The sequence below is a fragment of the Haliotis rubra genome, unplaced genomic scaffold (assembly GCF_003918875.1).
Source record: "Haliotis rubra isolate DU_JTF1 unplaced genomic scaffold, ASM391887v1 Scf1349, whole genome shotgun sequence".
NCBI lineage: Eukaryota > Metazoa > Mollusca > Gastropoda > Lepetellida > Haliotidae > Haliotis > Haliotis rubra.
The window spans coordinates 121,278-139,444 of NW_025765280.1; the positions used below are offsets into that span (position 1 = coordinate 121,278).

Here is an 18,167-nt window from a genome sequence, read left to right on the forward strand (position 1 = left end):
TCGAACCAACACTCACAGTTTCTGGCGGACCCAAGGGACGGAACTCTGTAGAAGGAATACCAGTGCTTTAGATGAAGAGGACACACCTGCCCCCCTTCAAACAGAAGTCTTGGTTGAAATAGTATTTGTCCTGTGTTTGATCCAAATGATATTATAACAAACTGAGTGAACGAACGTATGTTGCTTTTGAGTCGGCTGGTATTGCACCTAGATCATTGCAGTCTGTGAACAATCGAGTCTAGGTTAGGTACTAAATGGTGTCTCCATGCATGAAAAAAGGATAGTCTGTCATATAGACCCTGAAGCAAATATATCAAAGAAAGCCCACGCAAGTCTAGAAAATGTGGCAAGTCTAGATTTCCACAGCTTCTGAAAATGATGAAAGACTCAGGGCTCCTTATCATTATATTTTTTTTTTACTGTGAGCTTTTTTTCTGTAAAATATGTTCATTTCAGAGACCAGTTGTTAGTCTAGAGAAAAGGTCAACATCAGCCTGTTTCGCCTCAATGATATGTTCAAGTTTTTGCGGCGACCGACCTCAGGCTGTTTCACAGTTCCTGACCCATTCAAGAAAATGTGCTAAATTTTATCTCTGTATTTTTCATTCATTTTGTGCTCCGTCTAAAACTTCTTACTTCGCGATTGGCTCGTCATGCCGAAGACCCGGGTTCGAATCCCCACATGGGTACAATGTGTGAAGCCCATTTCTGGTGTCCCCCGCCGTGATGTTGCTGGAATATTGCTAAAAGCGGCGTAAAATCAAACTCAGTCAGTCAGTCTTACTTCGCGAATATACCTTTAATTGAAAATGTATGATTCAAGAACGTTAAAAATCCACACAAATCTACCTATTCAATCTGTTAAATTTATCTCTATACGTTTTTTTTGTTTTATTTTATGCTTTCTGACACCTGTTACTTCGGGAATATACCTTTAATTGAAAATGTCCGATTCAAGAACGGTACTGTGTCATAATGTGAAAAACGGGGAACTGAGACAATTTTGGACACTGCAAATGTCAAATTGAAAATGAAATAAAACAAAAATATTGGTATGAAAATTATGAAACATGTTCAAAAGCAGATTTTGTCGGCCCTGCAATTACCCATATGCTTCACCCTTTATATCATGTAGGAAATCAACTCACCTGTACAATTTGTATTAAGCCCACCTGTGGGTTAACAAGGTAACGGGAAAATACATATAATGCATACCCATGATAATTGGAATACATTACCAGACTGAAAACAGTGACGGAAACACAGCAAATACGTTTTCCCAAACACTGTTATAATGCCCGCCTCAAATTCATCACCACCGAATAACCATTTCTTTGGTCTAAATGGTAAACCAAACACGGCTGTATATTTATCGTTGCCCGAGAACGTATTTATATACACTGAGGTAAAAATTACCATTAGGAAGTCGCGTCCCACAAAAGATGTCCTAACAAATATTGCCCAAATCCGTTTCATTGCATGACAGTAAATTCTCCAACAGCGACAGTGACATTTTATCTGGACAAAGTAATTCAGTCTGTATGCTGGAGAACAGATGCCACATCTTATGTTAGTAATTAATTCTGAAATAATGCAATGGGACATCGCTTATTAGCCAAAATGGCAGACAATAAAGTGATTGGCAATTACTATGATCATAAATTTGACACGAAAATTGATTTTGTGTCTAGAACTGTCCCACAGAAGAGTCTGGAACAGGTTAGACGTCCCCAAAGGAATTGAAACAGTCTTCTTATATGAGCTTGACATGGGTCAAGACGTTCTCATTCATGAATTGTGACGACATCGCCGATGCATCATGGCGTCAGTTGACTGCGCTACACTCAGTTACAGTCATATTACAGGAGACGCGTGCAGGTTGCCATGGGGATTGCAGTAATATCACAGCAACCGATGAATATATTGTATGAAGAGGAAATAAATTGTGTTTGGTCACGTCAGCATTCCTTTTTGTTAATTTGAAAAATAATAGGACTATCAGCCGAGGTCATTACAGTCATAACTACTCTCTGTCACGAACCCGTTCTAAGTGCTTGACCAACACGTCCCTAATGATGACAACTCCATTTATACAGAGAAATGTTAGTTGGGAAGTTTCTCATAAATAATTTAAGTCAAACTACTTTGTTAGGTATAATGTGTGTGAGTTGACGTCGACTTGCAAGATGTTAGGCGTTAATGGTCCTACATTCGTTTGCTTGAGTTACGGCTCCGACGAAAGAATTCAGAAAGAAACATATCAGAATGGCAGTACAGTAAAGATCGCGTTTTTTGATAAAAATCAAGGCATTTTGAAATGACTGAAACAGTATTCTCCTATGAAGTTAAAAGATTGATAATTTGTACCCATAGCTGACTTTAGTTTACACACATTTCAAAATCAAACTCTAAGTTGATTAAAACAATGTTGTACCATACATTTTATTACTATTTTCTTTCGACTCTCCGACAGAAGCCTTAACTCTCAAGCATTCAGTTTGCGATCATAAGAACATATTGTTATCTATCATAAGTTATGATAGATAATAGAACGTTCTTATGATTCATAGGGGCGGTGGGGTAGTCTAGTGGTTAAAGCGTTGGCTCGTCACGCCGAAGACCCGGGTTCGAATCCCCACATGGGTACAATGAGTGAAGCCCATTTTCAGGTGTCCCCCGCCGTGATATTGCTGGAATATTGCTAAAAGCGGCGTAAAACCAAACTCAGTCAGTCAGTCAGTCTTATGATTCATAAGAACATTTTGTAAGCGATCATAAGAGCATTATGTTTACCATCGTAAGAGGATTCTGTTAACTATGACATGTGCATTTTATTGACATATCGTCCTGTACTTCCATCGTGCATAGGCCATGTAACAGTAACTTCAGTGTTGATCACATCTAAACAGGTATTTCGTAAACATCTCCACATCGGCAGGATCAGTTCCCATTGAAAGAATATTAGCATTTAGCCGAAAGGAAGACGGATCACACTGAACCAGTTTTGGAAACAATACACACGCACACACATATGTCTCACACGCATGTATGTCACTCACACGCACACGCACACGCACGCGCACACAATCATGCATTTTCCATCCAAGTACGTTTACACTCTGTTATATAAATATACTTAAAATATGTCCACACACAAACCCGGGATATAAAAATGGTTATATAAAAATGAATACACGCAATCTCTTCGGCCTGATAACATCACTTTGAAGACTACATAGATTATACATAAATTAAAAATCGAGTTCATCAAAATATCCCATTGCCATAAACCTGGTACGGAATAGTTAAACATGAATGAAAACACGTGGTAGAAAGCGTATATTCTTTAAGTCAAGAACTACTGCTCATGCTTCCAATGAAGATAATTACATACGAGTTATTATCAGAACAGGATTTATGGCGTCGGTAATTAAAACCAGAAATTGCCATTGGCGGAAGAAACATGCTATAACTGTTTACCTACCTGAAAGGTTAATAAGCCGGTTACTATGACAACCTGGGACGAAGAGCTCGTGCAGCGTGGGAGAACAGTCGTTTTCTTTCCCGCTCTGAAGATCCGGTAGATTCTATTGGTCTTCACCAACAGCGGTACGTAGACCAAGGTGAAGGTCAGACTGAAGCCAACGTTGTTGACGTAACATGAAAAGTTGTTTGGGAACGTCAGAAAGCCGAATACGAGGAGGTAGGCGGCACAGATCCCCACTAGCATCATCTGGGATAGCTCACGGCTTGACGACCGGATGATGCGCTCCTTCCGGAAGTTGTGGAAGAACAGAATGACGAAAGTGGTGATGGAGAGTCCGACGAGGGTGAAAAAGAAGAGGACGATTGCAATTGGATCGCTCATTCTGACATACGTTGGATCTAGTGGAAGGCACGACTTTCGGGTTTGATTATCCGGCCAGAAAAACTCGTCACATGCTTGACACTGTGTTGAGTTTGAGGATGTAACCTCGTTGTCTTTGCAGATGACACATGTCCAGCAACAATTCTCTCTGGGGAACGTTGCTATTTCACCAACACTGCACGGTTCTGCGCACACTGAGTGGGGTAAGCCTTCACTTCCGTTTGTGAACCTTGGCCACTGAAGAAAGGTTTCGTTTATGTTCAACATGGCGGTTCTCATATCCCACATACCTACATTCTGATGAAGTGGAACACCGTCGACAACTTGGCACTGACGAACATCCAGCTTTCCAACTACGTCACCATTTTGGTCAAACGATATCTTCCCAATGGAGCCCTCGTATTCTACTTTCTTAACGTATTGCAGAAGGGTTTCAGTGTTTATACACTTTTGTACATCCTTACCCCTAGCGGTGGGACACGCATCTTTGATGTACGCATCCAGCGCAGTTGCGAAGGCGTACACTGCGTCAACTACGTACGATGCAGCAAATTTGGGGATGTAGTCAACACGGTCCATCGTGGAATTATCCAAGATCTCGTCCACTTCAGTACCAGATTCATCTCCTTCAAAACAAAACCACTGGTCAAAACTTTTCAGTTTTTTACGTTCCTCCTTAGTGAATTTTCTTGCTTGAAGATGAGTTTTCATGTACGTCATGAATCTCGGCAACGTTGATGAATACGGCCGTACGGCCAGAGAGCCTACTATGTCCTTGCACATATCCAAATGATCATTTAACACAACGGATAAACCATCACTTCCGATCCAGATAAACTCCCGTGATGCACTGGTTCTTTTCACGGCCTTCATAATGAATGTCGTATGCCTGATGTCGGCGTACAACACGACAACCTTTGCGGTTGTGAATCTCCTTAAAGACGTTATCACGTCATCGTAATCGTCCTCAGACATTCCGTCTCGTAGTTCAATAGACTGGGCCACGCATATGTCAATTTGGCGTAGAAGCGGTTTCAACTTCTTCTCGCTCTCCTGTCCGTAGCTTCCTTCGGAAAACACCACCGAGACGTAGCTCCAGTTAAAGTATTGCAGCACGTCCGCTATGACTTTCACTTGATTTTGATCTGCTGGAACCATTCTGAGGAAGTACGGAAACTTCTTTTTGTCACTTAACAAATCGCTTGTCGCCGTATGACTGATTTGGGGTATTTTGAACAAGGTCATCACGTTGGCAACGACGATACTTAAGGAACTCGTATATGCACCCAACACTCCGACAACATCGTAAAATTTCGGTAGTTTCCGGTCTTCACATAACGAATCATTGCACGTGACGTGTAGCCTGTTAGCTTCCGGCATAAATTGCATCGCCCGAGCTAGGGCCATCGAGGCCAGAAAGCAATCGTCCAAGATGGTGGCTCCTAACGTGATGTTTGACAGGATGTCAGAACTGTTGTTAATTTCACTAATTGCAAACCTGACAGCTTCGAAATATTCAATAGCCCTGAATCCAAATATACTGTCGCTGCAGCGGCCGTCTTTTGAGGCGTGTATTGAAAACACGGCGCCGAGGTTGATGTCGCCGTCGATCCTGGTGGAGTACTTACTGTCATACACGTCGTCGGGAAAAGAGTGTATTCCCAAAAGCAAGAGTGCCGATATCAATAACACAGAGATGCAGACTCCAAGGGGAGTTCCTGTCGCCATGGTGCTTCAGAAACTGTAATTACGACTTGAGAGTTCCAGACACATTAACACATAATTCTTTGTGATTGGTTACCTCCGAAGCGCTACTTTGATATAACCGTTATCATATTCTTTACTCTGTTAAATTTGGAATCGAAATTACGAATCCGCCGATATTTATAGAACTTGTATTCTATTTTAGAATTCAAAATGACATTGGTGTTACGTGTTTGCTAAAATCCCAATTTACGTTCATAATTCATTGGAAAACCCAAATAGGTATTTTAATCCAATAATCTTATTGATTCCAAACTGTCTTGATTACTCGTACACATCCATGAAGGTAGTTGGCCGCTTCATGAGCTGAGCTAGAAATAGAATAAATCTTTAACTAACGAATCGTTTGTATGCGTCGTCGCACATTTGTAACAGGCGTGCCAATATACCGCGCTCTGCCTATTACTCAGTCAAGTGCTCATAAACTCATAAGCTGTTCCGTAAAAGACCACTCCAGTGCACACTGAGCAAGAGTCTAGATAGGCTAAACCGTTGCAAACAACGCTGAGAAAACATTCACATTTGTTCTGATAATATACTGCGTATAATTAGTCTGTCTTAGACGTGGAAAGTTCCAGGAGCAGAGGTAGGCTGGCGTCATTGACTGTTTCCTCGGATACCTTGCCCTGGAGGTACAGTTAGTACTGCAGTGGGAATATACTCGTAGTATTACTTCCTACATCAGTGGATTCTTGTTGAATTCACTAATAACCACCATAAATATCACTATGGATGACAGCTCAGCTAGATATACAATCACTCTCGAAAGGTAAACACGTACAGATGAACTTTGAAATACTTCATGCTATTTTATGTTAAGTAACGTTCGTTCTCTGAGAGTCTTTTCTGAGGATAATTGCATTACTGCTTTTACAGAACCTAAAGTAGAGTTAAACACCAACCTCCGCAGCAACAGTTTGCCTTAATTAGACGAGGCATGTTCCCCGCTTCTGGTGGGGCTGCATTCAATTCTAAGAGTCATCTGTCGGGGGAATGTGTACAAGTTGTGGAGCCCGCGGTGTCCTGCGTTCTTTCAGAGCTGTTAATCCATGATAGTTCCGACACAAACGTCAGGCACAGCCCAGGTGAGGGTGCACGGTTTGCATTTCCTTGGGAAAACAATCTGGTCGTGGAATTTTTATTTCTGATTATTTTGTTTCAGAGTATGAACAGATTTTCGCAATTCTCCCAAAAAAGCATACTCAGCATACAAACGTGACATAAAAACTAAACTACAACTTCACGATTCTGAGTCTGGTTAAATATATTTGTCACTTTATGCTGTTGTCATTGAAACATAATTACTTCCAGGACTGAGATAATAATCGCTTCTGACAGCAACCTTGGCTTCTGCTTGGCATATAAACCATGGGTTTCACGTTCGATGATATTTTGAAACTTTGTGACAATCCTCCTCCGCGTCAGCGTGGCAGGTTTTCAGCCTCAAGCTTAAATGATCTTCATAAAGAGCTCACGGCCGTGTGTAGCATCCAAAATTGACATTTTCGTTGATCAAATGACACATTTCTTAGCTTTAGTCTCTTGCAATGATTACGGACGTCCAAACAAAAACACACACTCACCAAACTTGGAATTGTGAAACATGGGTTTTCAGAGCTCATTTGTCCTCCTTGATCCAGCTGTCCGATCCTATGTCCATGTTAAGTTGTGGTCATGTCCTAACGTAACAGCAGAACTAATCTCGAGGAGCCAGGATGGAATAACGAATTACCGGATCACGAACGCCCTATATTCTCAGCGTAACAGTTAGATGTGCATTGCGTGACACTCTCCCCTACCTTCGGGTCGACTATGATTATTTCCAATTTGGTTCAGCCGACATCCATTAATCTTTTATCCAAAAAGAAATATTGTATTGTCTTGTCAACCGTCCATTTTATGGCAATTACTTTCTCCCGTCTTCATACAACACTACTAAGTGTTCTAAAATTCCTTTTAGACACTGTGTTCACTGTCGTCTGCTCGTTGCCGTTACACGCAACACAACTGCCAACTGTAGAACCGCATTGTCGTCTGTTTTACAAGCGCATGCGCATGCAAATCAAAGAAATCAATCTGATCGAAGCTCTTCACAGCAACGAGTGAGCTCGTCAACACGCGCAGTCATATCGAGTAATGACGACGGTATCGCTTCAGACCGGCGATAAGATGCACGGAGCGAACATCACCGGCTGTTTCTCAAAAGCCTAAGCGGGATCGGCGAGCTGAGTGGCACTAAGATCTCCGATACCTGCACGTTAATAAATCGAACACTGTAGTAGGCTTCTCAAGAGGCCGTGTAACGGCACGTTTCATACAACAGATGTGTATTTAATTCTTTAAATTACTCCATTAGTCTCCATTAACAAATTAGCAGAACCTTCTCCAGGATAGTGCTAAATAATGGGTTTAATTCATGTTTGGTGCTCATCGTTGTAAAACTTAACGTGTTTTTCCCAACCCTTTACCATTGCAGCGTTTGTAGGTATGGTTCTGTATATGTGTGTCTCCACTGACGCCTGTGTATGGAGCAACGGATTTAGTCCGCATTAGTTCAATGTCAAGGACGTATCCCTATAACAGGTGGGTACACAGAGCAGGTGCGTGTCTTGTGATGCATGATGCATTTCGCTGCTCTCATCTCACCCTCTGTCAGTTCTCACATGCTTCCCCTCGTACCGATGTAATCATATTCAGCCAGTCGTGATGATACCAACTGCGCCGTAAATGGACATTCTATCACTTTCTCCAATTATTACGGATGGCTGGTTGTTTAAGCGTGAATTTAGTTTTACGCCGCACTCGGCAATATTCCAGCTATAGGTGGCGGTCTGTAAATATTCGAGTCTGGACCAGACAATCCAGTGATTAACAGCATGAGCATCGATCTGCGCAATTGGGAACCGATGACATGTGTCAACCAAGTCAGCGAGCCTGACCACCCGATCCCGTTAGTCGCCTCTTACGATAGGCATGGGTTACCGAAGATCAATATTCTAACCCGGACCTTCACAGGTTGAAATAGTGTTTAAAGCGGCGTTGATACCAACTCTTGCTTGACATTAAAACCTCTACATTCGCGGGGTGGTGGGGTAGCCTAGTGGTTAAAGCGTTCGCTCGTCATGCCGAAGGACCGGGTTCGATTCCCCACATGGGTACCATGTGTGAAGCCCATTTGTGGTGTCCCCCCGCCGTGATATTGCGGGAATATTGCTAAAAGCGGCGTTAAACCCAACTCACTCACTCACTCTACATTCGCACTGTTCTAGCGATGATATTAATAATATCTTTTGGATCTTGATTAAAGTTTGCCATCAGAGAACTTCATAAAATAATCGATGATGCACGACACGATGTAATACTTGCTTTGAGAAACAACAGAACTCAGCTAGGTTTTATAAAAACGATGGCAAAGAAAATCCAGCTATTGCAATCGTCAACTGAAACCAGGTATCGAAATCAGCACTTCTTTTCGGGCTGTTATGAACCAACGAATTAATGCAAGAACATCCGATAGAATGTATACTCGATCGCTCTAAAATTGCCGCGCCTTGAAAATATTTAATATGTTTTGGTGACAATGATTTCATGTGTTACTTCTTCTCGTTCTGTTAGATCTGTAAATGTAGTCTGTAATAATTGGACCCGAAAAGATCAGGATTAAAATTGGTCTTCAGTAACCCATGTCGTAAATGGCGATAAACGGGATCGGGTGGTCAGGCTCACTGACTTGGTTGACACATCGTAGCCCGATTGTGTACATTAATGTTCATGATGTTGATCACTGGATTGTCTGGTCCAGACTCGATTATTTACAGACCGCCACCATATAGCTGGAATATTGCTGAGTGCGGCGTAGGACTAAATTCACTCCCTCACTTAAACAGTATTTCAGTTATCTCCCCTTCGTGTCTGTTTGGTGTGGGGCGAATACCCGAGGTGATGCATGTCCCAGATGTTCATCACTCGAATGAAAGTCTCAATCACGGGTATGGCGCGGACAATCCAAAGATCATAATCGCAGTATCAACAGGTCAGTTCCGACAGTGTTTTTTCTGTTACGGAAAGAGCCGACAAAAGCCATATGTGAGCTCTTCTGCTTCTCCTTACCCTCAAGCAGGCCGGAATGAACAGACATTGCTGTTGGCTTTAATCGTCATGGGTTTTTTTTACCCACACTTCAGAAACTTTCAGTAAAACTTTCAAACAATTTACTCAAAGTGCTTTTGAAGAAAAGATACATGTGTGTGAAAACCCAACCAGACAGGCACACTGTTACTACTCTTAAACGCGTATATAGCTTATTGTTGGTTTTTCATGGCATCTTGTCATTTGAAACGTGTAGAATGGATGTGAAGGATCCTGATAGTCCTTAAGCCTTCTTTTGCTTCCAGAAAACAGAAACTATGTCTCTTTTGACATTTTGAAAATTTAATTTGAATTTCGACAAAGTTCTTGCATCTATGTGCCGGCGGATGATGAATGCCATCAGGAAACATGAAGATTTGGGCCTTGTCAACATAACTGCGTTCCACTTCCGTTCACCGGAAGATGAGCAAGAGAGCGCCCTCTGGTTTCATTTTTATACACACTATGTAAATTCTGATCTGTCGATCAATCTGACAAGGCCTAAAGAAATACAGTTACCTCGGTAACTGCGGAAGGCGAGTTAACACGACTCCTTATAATTTCCAGTGCAGATATTTAACAATATCATTGATTACTTTTAGCAATAGTTTGAGAAATGATGACAACCTTTTGATTCCGTTAATAGAATCTACGATATTTGGGCTTTAAACAACGTAATGGATGAAACATGATTTATCTCTAATTGTATATAATGGGTTTCTATTAACGGCAGTTTTCCCGTGTTTAATTTGCATGTTCAGAATGCCCAGTTAATTCCTGGCCAAGAAGTAACTGCAAGAACAATAGCATGACGTCATCATAATGGTTTAATTAGCTGTAATATATACATTGTATACGTATTAGATTTATAAATCATCACTTTTAGCTGCATGGCAACAATCGGCAGGGTGACTTAATCGGCAGGTCTGACTGTGAAAAAACCTTCATAAATGGTTTGTGCTGTATGTTTTGAAACAGGAATTACTTTAAAATATCCAATTTTTCAAAATTGTAGGTGAAATGAAATAGAAAAGGTGATTTTTTTCCAAAGAATATTTATTTAGGTACGGGTTTTGGTTTTGTCCTTGCCCTTGCGAAAAGTAGGCTGGAACGAAACTTTTCAGCTGAACGCTTTACTAACAGCTCGTACGTTGGGGGTCTGCATATACATGAGAGCCAAATGTTATTTCCTGTTTAGATATCAGTCAGTGCCCTACTTCTCATTAAGTCTCTAAAAGACTTATTACACGACGTTTTGATGGTTTGCAGAAAACATGATATGATGTAAACAGCTGTATCTTTGAAAGAGTACTGTGAAAGTTCAGGTCTAAGTGCGCATATCTTGGCACGTGCGTTGCGAATGTGTGGTATATTTCAAGCATGAAATGAACTCGTGGCAAGTGTGAAGGTTGTATGTTTGCCGTAAATCACCGAACACCAAAACATGTTCCGAACAGAATACAAGTGATAACGACTGTATGCTTTGAATATCCAATCTCATTAGAATACAGGCAGACATTTTGGAAAATGTTTTTTTCTAGAAACTTAAATTTAATCTATCATTGATAAACGTGGTGTCTTGTGCAATTCCCTATATTTATCATATGTGGAATTGACTTGGCTTTGCATGTGTTTGTGAGGATTGTCCCAGGGACGCTCACCTCTCACGAATAGCTTGTATCGTTGCTGTTGGTTAGTGATTCATAAATACATGTTGCTTATATGATCCGAACCGTTCAGTGGCCTTTGCTTCCAGAAGACAATTAATGATTAAAATTATTTTGTGATTTGTATTTACAGGATATATATCCTCAGACCTTATAGGTAATACATCCGGGGCATTGTGGTGGCTTAGTTGTTAATGTGTTCTCTGGTACCCTGAGACCGGGGCTCGATCTCCCGTATGCATACAATGGACATAACTGGTATATTGATGGGTGCGCTTTAAACAACAAGCAAATAAAACAAACAACCAAAGTCTGATGTCCCTTTCAAGTGTACCCTTCCGTAACATTGCTGGAATATTGTTGAAAACGGCTTAGAATCCTACTCACTCTCTCATTAATGATAAATCTTAGAACGTATTGGCACAAGCTCTCTTTGATAAAACGAGTGTAATTAGGGGGAGAGAACAAGCTCCGACCAACGGGCTGTAGATGGCCAGTTCGATCTCCAGTCATTCAATCACCACTGTCCCTTTCATGTTATCAAGCCCGACTGATGGGAGGGAATCGAACACCCATGTGGGGAATCGAACCCGGGATTTCAACGTAACAAGTGAACGCTACCCCACAGCTCATTGAATGACAAATATAAAGTACAATGAATTATTATACAATGTTTTCAAAAGTGACGTACCAAATCACTGAATTCAACCGGAATCACCTCTGATTCAGGTGAAGTGAAACGACATTAGCTTCAAAGCCATTAAAGAGTATTGCACTGATAGGGAGACGTTAATGCACGTGTGTGTGGATGTGTATATGTCCGTGCATATATTTACAGTGACAGCCCACTTAGATACAAAGCCGCAGTTTAACATAGATAAAACACCGTATACAGACTCCGAGCCGACCTGTCGTTCTGTTCTCCCCTTAATGCCGATTGTCAGGCAAGGTAACAATAAGGTCCATCGTTTAAGGTATTTTGGTACGGAGGTCAAATTGATCTAGGATTGCGTTATAATGTACACGTGGACGGAGTCTTGACATGTATGCATGCATGCTATCTTAAAGCAAGATCGCCAATACTTCACAGTAGTTTGTCTGAAAATGTGTACTTTTAACACCTTGTGAGGTACTGTTGTCTCTTTATTGTGTATGCATGTTATCTTAAGGGAAAACTGCAAATGCTTCACTGAAGCAGAGTTTGGGAATGTCTGAAATGTCTACTTTTAACACCTTGTGAAGTACTCTAGTCACTCCAGGCGTGTGACACCACACTAACCTTTGTCATCCACTACCCGTGGACACATCCAACCTTGTTCTATACCCTGAAGCTGAGGAGTCAATCATTCAGCGGGGTGCTGCCACCGAGATGGCGCTGGTGCCACCAGAGGCACATCTGACGTGACTCGCTCAAGGATGAATAAGTAATGACTGCCCTAGAGACTTGTAACAGCGTTCTTTCGACTGGCTGTAACGTATAGCCCACACCGTCAGTTGTCAGTTAGCATAATGTCTGGACAAAAATATTTTATGGTTTGAGCGTGAGGATAAATCGTGATTTCTGCGACAAATTGATATATTTTCCGATTTACGAATCGATTAGAGATGGAGCTTTCCCATATGTTCTGTCCATCAGTCATATGTCATGAGCAGCTATGATGCTGTGTTTATTTCTTTTCACCGCACGTGTAAATAGCGCGTGATATAAAATTTGTACGGTAACCTTTAGATTGCAGGTCTGCAATAATCTATTTGCTTGGAATATCCTAATATTCTACATAGTCGGCACTGAAAGGGTTGGAAGGTAGTTTGTGTGTGTTATTTGTCGTTTTATGCCGCAACGAACAATATTCCAGTTATTATCTGAGTACTTTCTTGAAGTCTCTCCAAGGAACTCATAAAATCACCCGACTGCCAGATCACCAGTTCAACTCATTCTTTCTCGAGAAAATCAGTTCTATTCGAGCAAGGTTATCGAAATGTTCTACAGATTCGTTCGAAATAAAACAATTCAGTGGACATCATCTCTCTTGCTTTGAACCATTCTCAGAATCAGAAATAATCATCAAATCGGCAAAGAAAACTACATGCCCTCTTGACCCACTGCCTTGTAAACTTGTTCTGGAAAACATGGATGTGTTGCTACCCAGATTGTCAATGTTAGTTTACAGTCTGGCATATTTCCACAGGTTTTCAAAGAAGAAGTTGTCAGACCATCACTTAAGAAGGATAACCTTGATGCTAACGTACTGAAAAATTTCCAACCTGTCTCCAACCTTAACTTTATCTCTAAGTTGATTGAAACAGCAGTGAACATGAGACTGTCATCACACCTGACTCAGAATCGACTATTCGACAAGTTCCAATCCACCTACCGGCCCAGACACACCACAGAAACAGTTCTCCTGAGGGTGCTCAATGACCTCAGATGCTCTGTAGACAGTGGCAATGTTGGATCACTTGTATTGCTAGACTTGAGTGCAGCATTCGACACGATTAATCACAGCATCCTCCTCACGCTTCTTGAACACCAAATGGGCATCACCGGGTTGGCATTGGGATGGTTTGCATCATATGTGATAGGACGTCTTCATTCACAACAGCAGATCTCACATGTGGAGTTCCGGGGTCTGTTTTGGGGCCCATCCTCTTCCTCCTTTACATGACACCTTTGACCGACAGGTATGACACTCCTCATCATTCGTTTGCAGACGATACCCAGCTGGTAGACCCTTTTGCTCTGAATGAAATGCAGCATTCTCAGGAGAAGACAGCTATGTGCACAAAGTCCATCAAATCCTGGATGTCATCGATGATGCTCAAAATGACCGATGATAAGACAGAAGCTATGCTTGTTGCCAGTAAACATCGTCTGAACAAAATCACGACTGAGAAAATCACAATAGCTGATGCAGAAATTACTCTAGCTCCATCCGTGAAAGATCTTGGAGTAGTCATAGACCCGGGGCCAGGACTTATCACTTGATGCTCAGATCACCCATCTTTCAAGAATCTGCTTCTTCCACCTGAGAGCTATCAATAACATTCGTCAGAAACCATACTCTCGTCAGGTCTCTCGTTCTGTCATTTTGTTAGGACTCAACTCTGCATACTTGACAAAACTCCAGAAAATCCAAAATGTACCAGCCCGTATCGTATCCCTAACATCTGAAAGATCTCATATAACCCCTGTCCTAAAGTCTCTTCACTGGTTGCCCATCCAAGCCAGTATCGAATTCAAAACCTTGACCATTGTGTTCCAATGTGTACATGACCTACGGCCTCAATAACTCTCTGAACTCTCCTAACAACACCCCCTGTCCATCTCAAGAACTATGGTCACAGATCATTCAGCTTTGCTGCTCCTTCACTGTGGAACAGTCTTCCCATAGCCATCAAAACAGCAACCTCCCTTGACTCATTCAAATCTTCATTAAAGACCCATCTTTTTAGGAAAGACTACGAGTGACTTGTACAACTACTGCAGCTTCCAGCTGTACACACGGGGCGCCATGAGCATACACTAGTGTGTGGATACGGCGCCATACAAATGGACATTATTATTATTATTATTAAATAGGACGACGGTGTTAAGTAATCGAGTCCAACCTGACCACCCGATCCCATTAGTCGCATCTTGCCACAAAAAGGGATTGCTATAGACCTAAATAATCACGTGATCGTGACGTAGGAGGAACGCGGGAGAATCACCTAGAGTGCCCTAAGATTGGATATAGCGAGCGTGCTTAACACTGCATCATGCAATATCCCATCTATGTGCATAATCGAGTCTGGGCCTCGTATTGTCCAGACAGGTTAATGGTGTGAACAGCGTCCTAAACTATCGCTGTTGCGTGAAAAGTAATGTGACTGAACTACCTGATCACTTTGAGTGGCATCTGGCAACAAGAACATGCACCCTTATTCTGGAATCCATTGTTGGTTTGTTGTTTGACGTCGCCCTCAGCAAAAGTCCAGCTATATGACGGCAGTCTGTAAATATTCGAGTTTGGACCAGACAATCCAATGCCTAACAGCATGAACATCGATCTACGCAATTCGGATACGATGACATGTGTCAACCAAGTCAGTGAGGGTGACCACCCGATCCTGTTAGTCGCCTCTTACGACAAGCATTGGTTACTGAAGACTAATTCTAACCCGAATCTTCACGCGTATTAAATTTTCCGTTGCGTTAAACAAATCTCGAACTGTGCCAAGTCATGTGTGTCATAATAATATCTTGTCGGCGTGGGACGAACCTCTTGCTTCAAGACTTTGGTCATTATTTACGGGGCCGAGGGGTAGTCCAGTGGTTCAAGTGTTCGCTCGTCACGGCCTCATGTGCTTAGCGGTAGGGCACGTCACGCTCACGTGTCGCCAGGTACCATGGTGAAATGATAGTTATTCATAAACATTGTCCATGATAAAGTCCGAATCGGCCAATCGACTCAGTTATACCAGAGATTTTCTACGAATACCGAAGACCATTTCTGATGCCCTCGCAATATTGCTGACGTTTGGATAAACCACATTCACTCACTAACTTTAGAGTCTGTGTGGTATAGCTGTAATGCTACTACAAAAAAAACGCAAACATCGAGACACTTGAAAATAACGAACACGCAAACATTGACTCCACTATGACACATAAAACGTATTATCAACCAATATACACGTAAATATTTAATGATAGAACATGTACATGTGCAAATTAAACAAGAAACAACAACAACATGCAATGTGAGTGAGTGAGTGAGTATGGTTATACACCCCTTTTAGTAATATTCCAGCAATATGACGGCAGGGGACCCCAGAAATGGGCTTCACACATTGTACCCATGTGGGGGAATCGAATCCAGGTCTTTGGTGTTAACCAATGGGTTACCCCACCGCCCCTGCAATGTGAGACAACAAAGAGGAAAACATCGTACAAACATGTAAAACAGCTATAATGGAAAGACTGTGCAACAAAACACAAGGAACAAGAAAACTAGGTGCAGCATGAAAATAAGAAAATGAAAACTGTGCAACGTAAACAATAAGGTTAACACACCATGGCATGTAAACCAGGCGGTGCAATGTAAAACAATGACCAAGAAAGTTTCATGCAATATCAAACAGCCAACAAGTAATGACGGTAGAACATACAACAGAGGAAAACGCCTAACAAAGTACAACATTGAAGATGAAAACATTCAACAATGTAAGACAGCGAGAAAATGTAAGACAGCGAGACAATGTAAGACAGCGAGACAATGTAAGACAGCGAGACAATGTAAGACAGCGAGATAAGACAGCGAGACAATGTAAGACAGCGAGACAATGTAAGACGGCGAGACAATGTAAGACAGTGAGACCATGTAAGGCAGCGAGACAATGTAAGACAGCGAGACCATGTAAGGCAGCGGGACAATGTAAGACAGCGAGACAATGTAAGACAGCGAGATAAGACAGCGAGACAATGTAAGACAGCGAGACCATGTAAGGCAGCGAGACCAATGCATGTAAAGCAGCGAGACAATGTAAGACAGCGAGACAATGTAAGACAGCGAGATAAGACAGCGAGACAATGTAAGACGGCGAGACAATGTAAGACAGTGAGACCATGTAAGGCAGCGAGACAATGTAAGACAGCGAGACAATGTAAGGCAGTGGGACAATGTAAGACAGCGAGACAATGTAAGACAGCGAGATAAGACAGCGAGACAATGTAAGACAGCGAGACAATGTAAGGCAGCGAGACCATGTAAGGCAGCGAGACAATGTAAAGCAGCGAGACAATGTAAGACAGCGAGACAATGTAAGACAGCGAGACAATGTAAGACAGCGAGATAAGACAGCGAGACAATGTAAGACGGCGAGACAATGTAAGACAGTGAGACCATGTAAGGCAGCGAGACAATGTAAGACAGCGAGACCATGTAAGGCAGCGGGACAATGTAAGACAGCGAGACAATGTAAGACAGCGAGATAAGACAGCGAGACAATGTAAGACAGCGAGATCAGACAGCAAGACAATGTAAGACAGCGAGACAATGTAAGACAGCGAGATAAGACAGCGAGACAATGTAAGACAGCGAGACAATGTGAGACTGCAATGTACAAAAACGAAGAGGAAAACATCGTGCTAAATAAAACAATGAGTGAGTGAGTTTATTTTTACGCCGCTGTTAGCAATATTCCAGCAATATCACGGCGGAAATATAACAATGAACAAGAAAACACTTAGACTGACCCTTAGTCTCTTAATATATCTAATTTGTATAACAACATTTAAATTGAAAAGGAGCCCCAGTGAGATGGGACCTGAGGAAGCTAGACTTGTTTCATTTAGGGCTTTAATAATGTGGTTCAGGGACGGTGAGGCAGACTAGCAAATCCTGTGCAACATAAAACAACAGAAAGGAAAACAACGCTCAAGTGGTCAAACACCGCACCCGGTAGTCAGGTCAGCTCTAGCGTCTGATACAAGTAATCCAGGTCTTGTGGTCGTGTAGGACAGACAGTCATTCCACAGGTGAAGGGAACACTCTCCCGCGACTCTAGGTTTGCAATCATCGTTGCACGTCCATGTCTTCACAGAATTGAAAGGTTCTGGCATAAATACACCAACACACGTGTGGGAAAGTCAGCATTCATGGAACCTTATCACTAAAATATCTAAACACAACATTGCTTATTGTTTTAAAACCGTATTTCAAAAAGGACATTCAAGAGCTTAATATCAAACAGCCAAC

At 41.9% G+C, this 18,167-nt stretch overlaps 1 protein-coding gene across 1 annotated transcript in view; it reads right to left on the bottom strand.

Annotated features, from left to right (window-relative positions):
* LOC124267921 (metabotropic glutamate receptor 7-like) overlaps positions 1 to 7,639 on the bottom strand; it is a 61,701-nt gene extending 54,062 nt beyond the window's left edge. The window contains exon 1 of the mRNA XM_046702910.1: positions 3,485 to 7,639. Within this exon, the coding sequence (XP_046558866.1) occupies positions 3,485 to 5,596 (2,112 nt within the window). The 5' untranslated portion in view covers positions 5,597 to 7,639. The remainder of the gene's footprint in view (positions 1 to 3,484) is intronic.
* Positions 7,640 to 18,167: the final 10,528 nt, after the last annotated feature.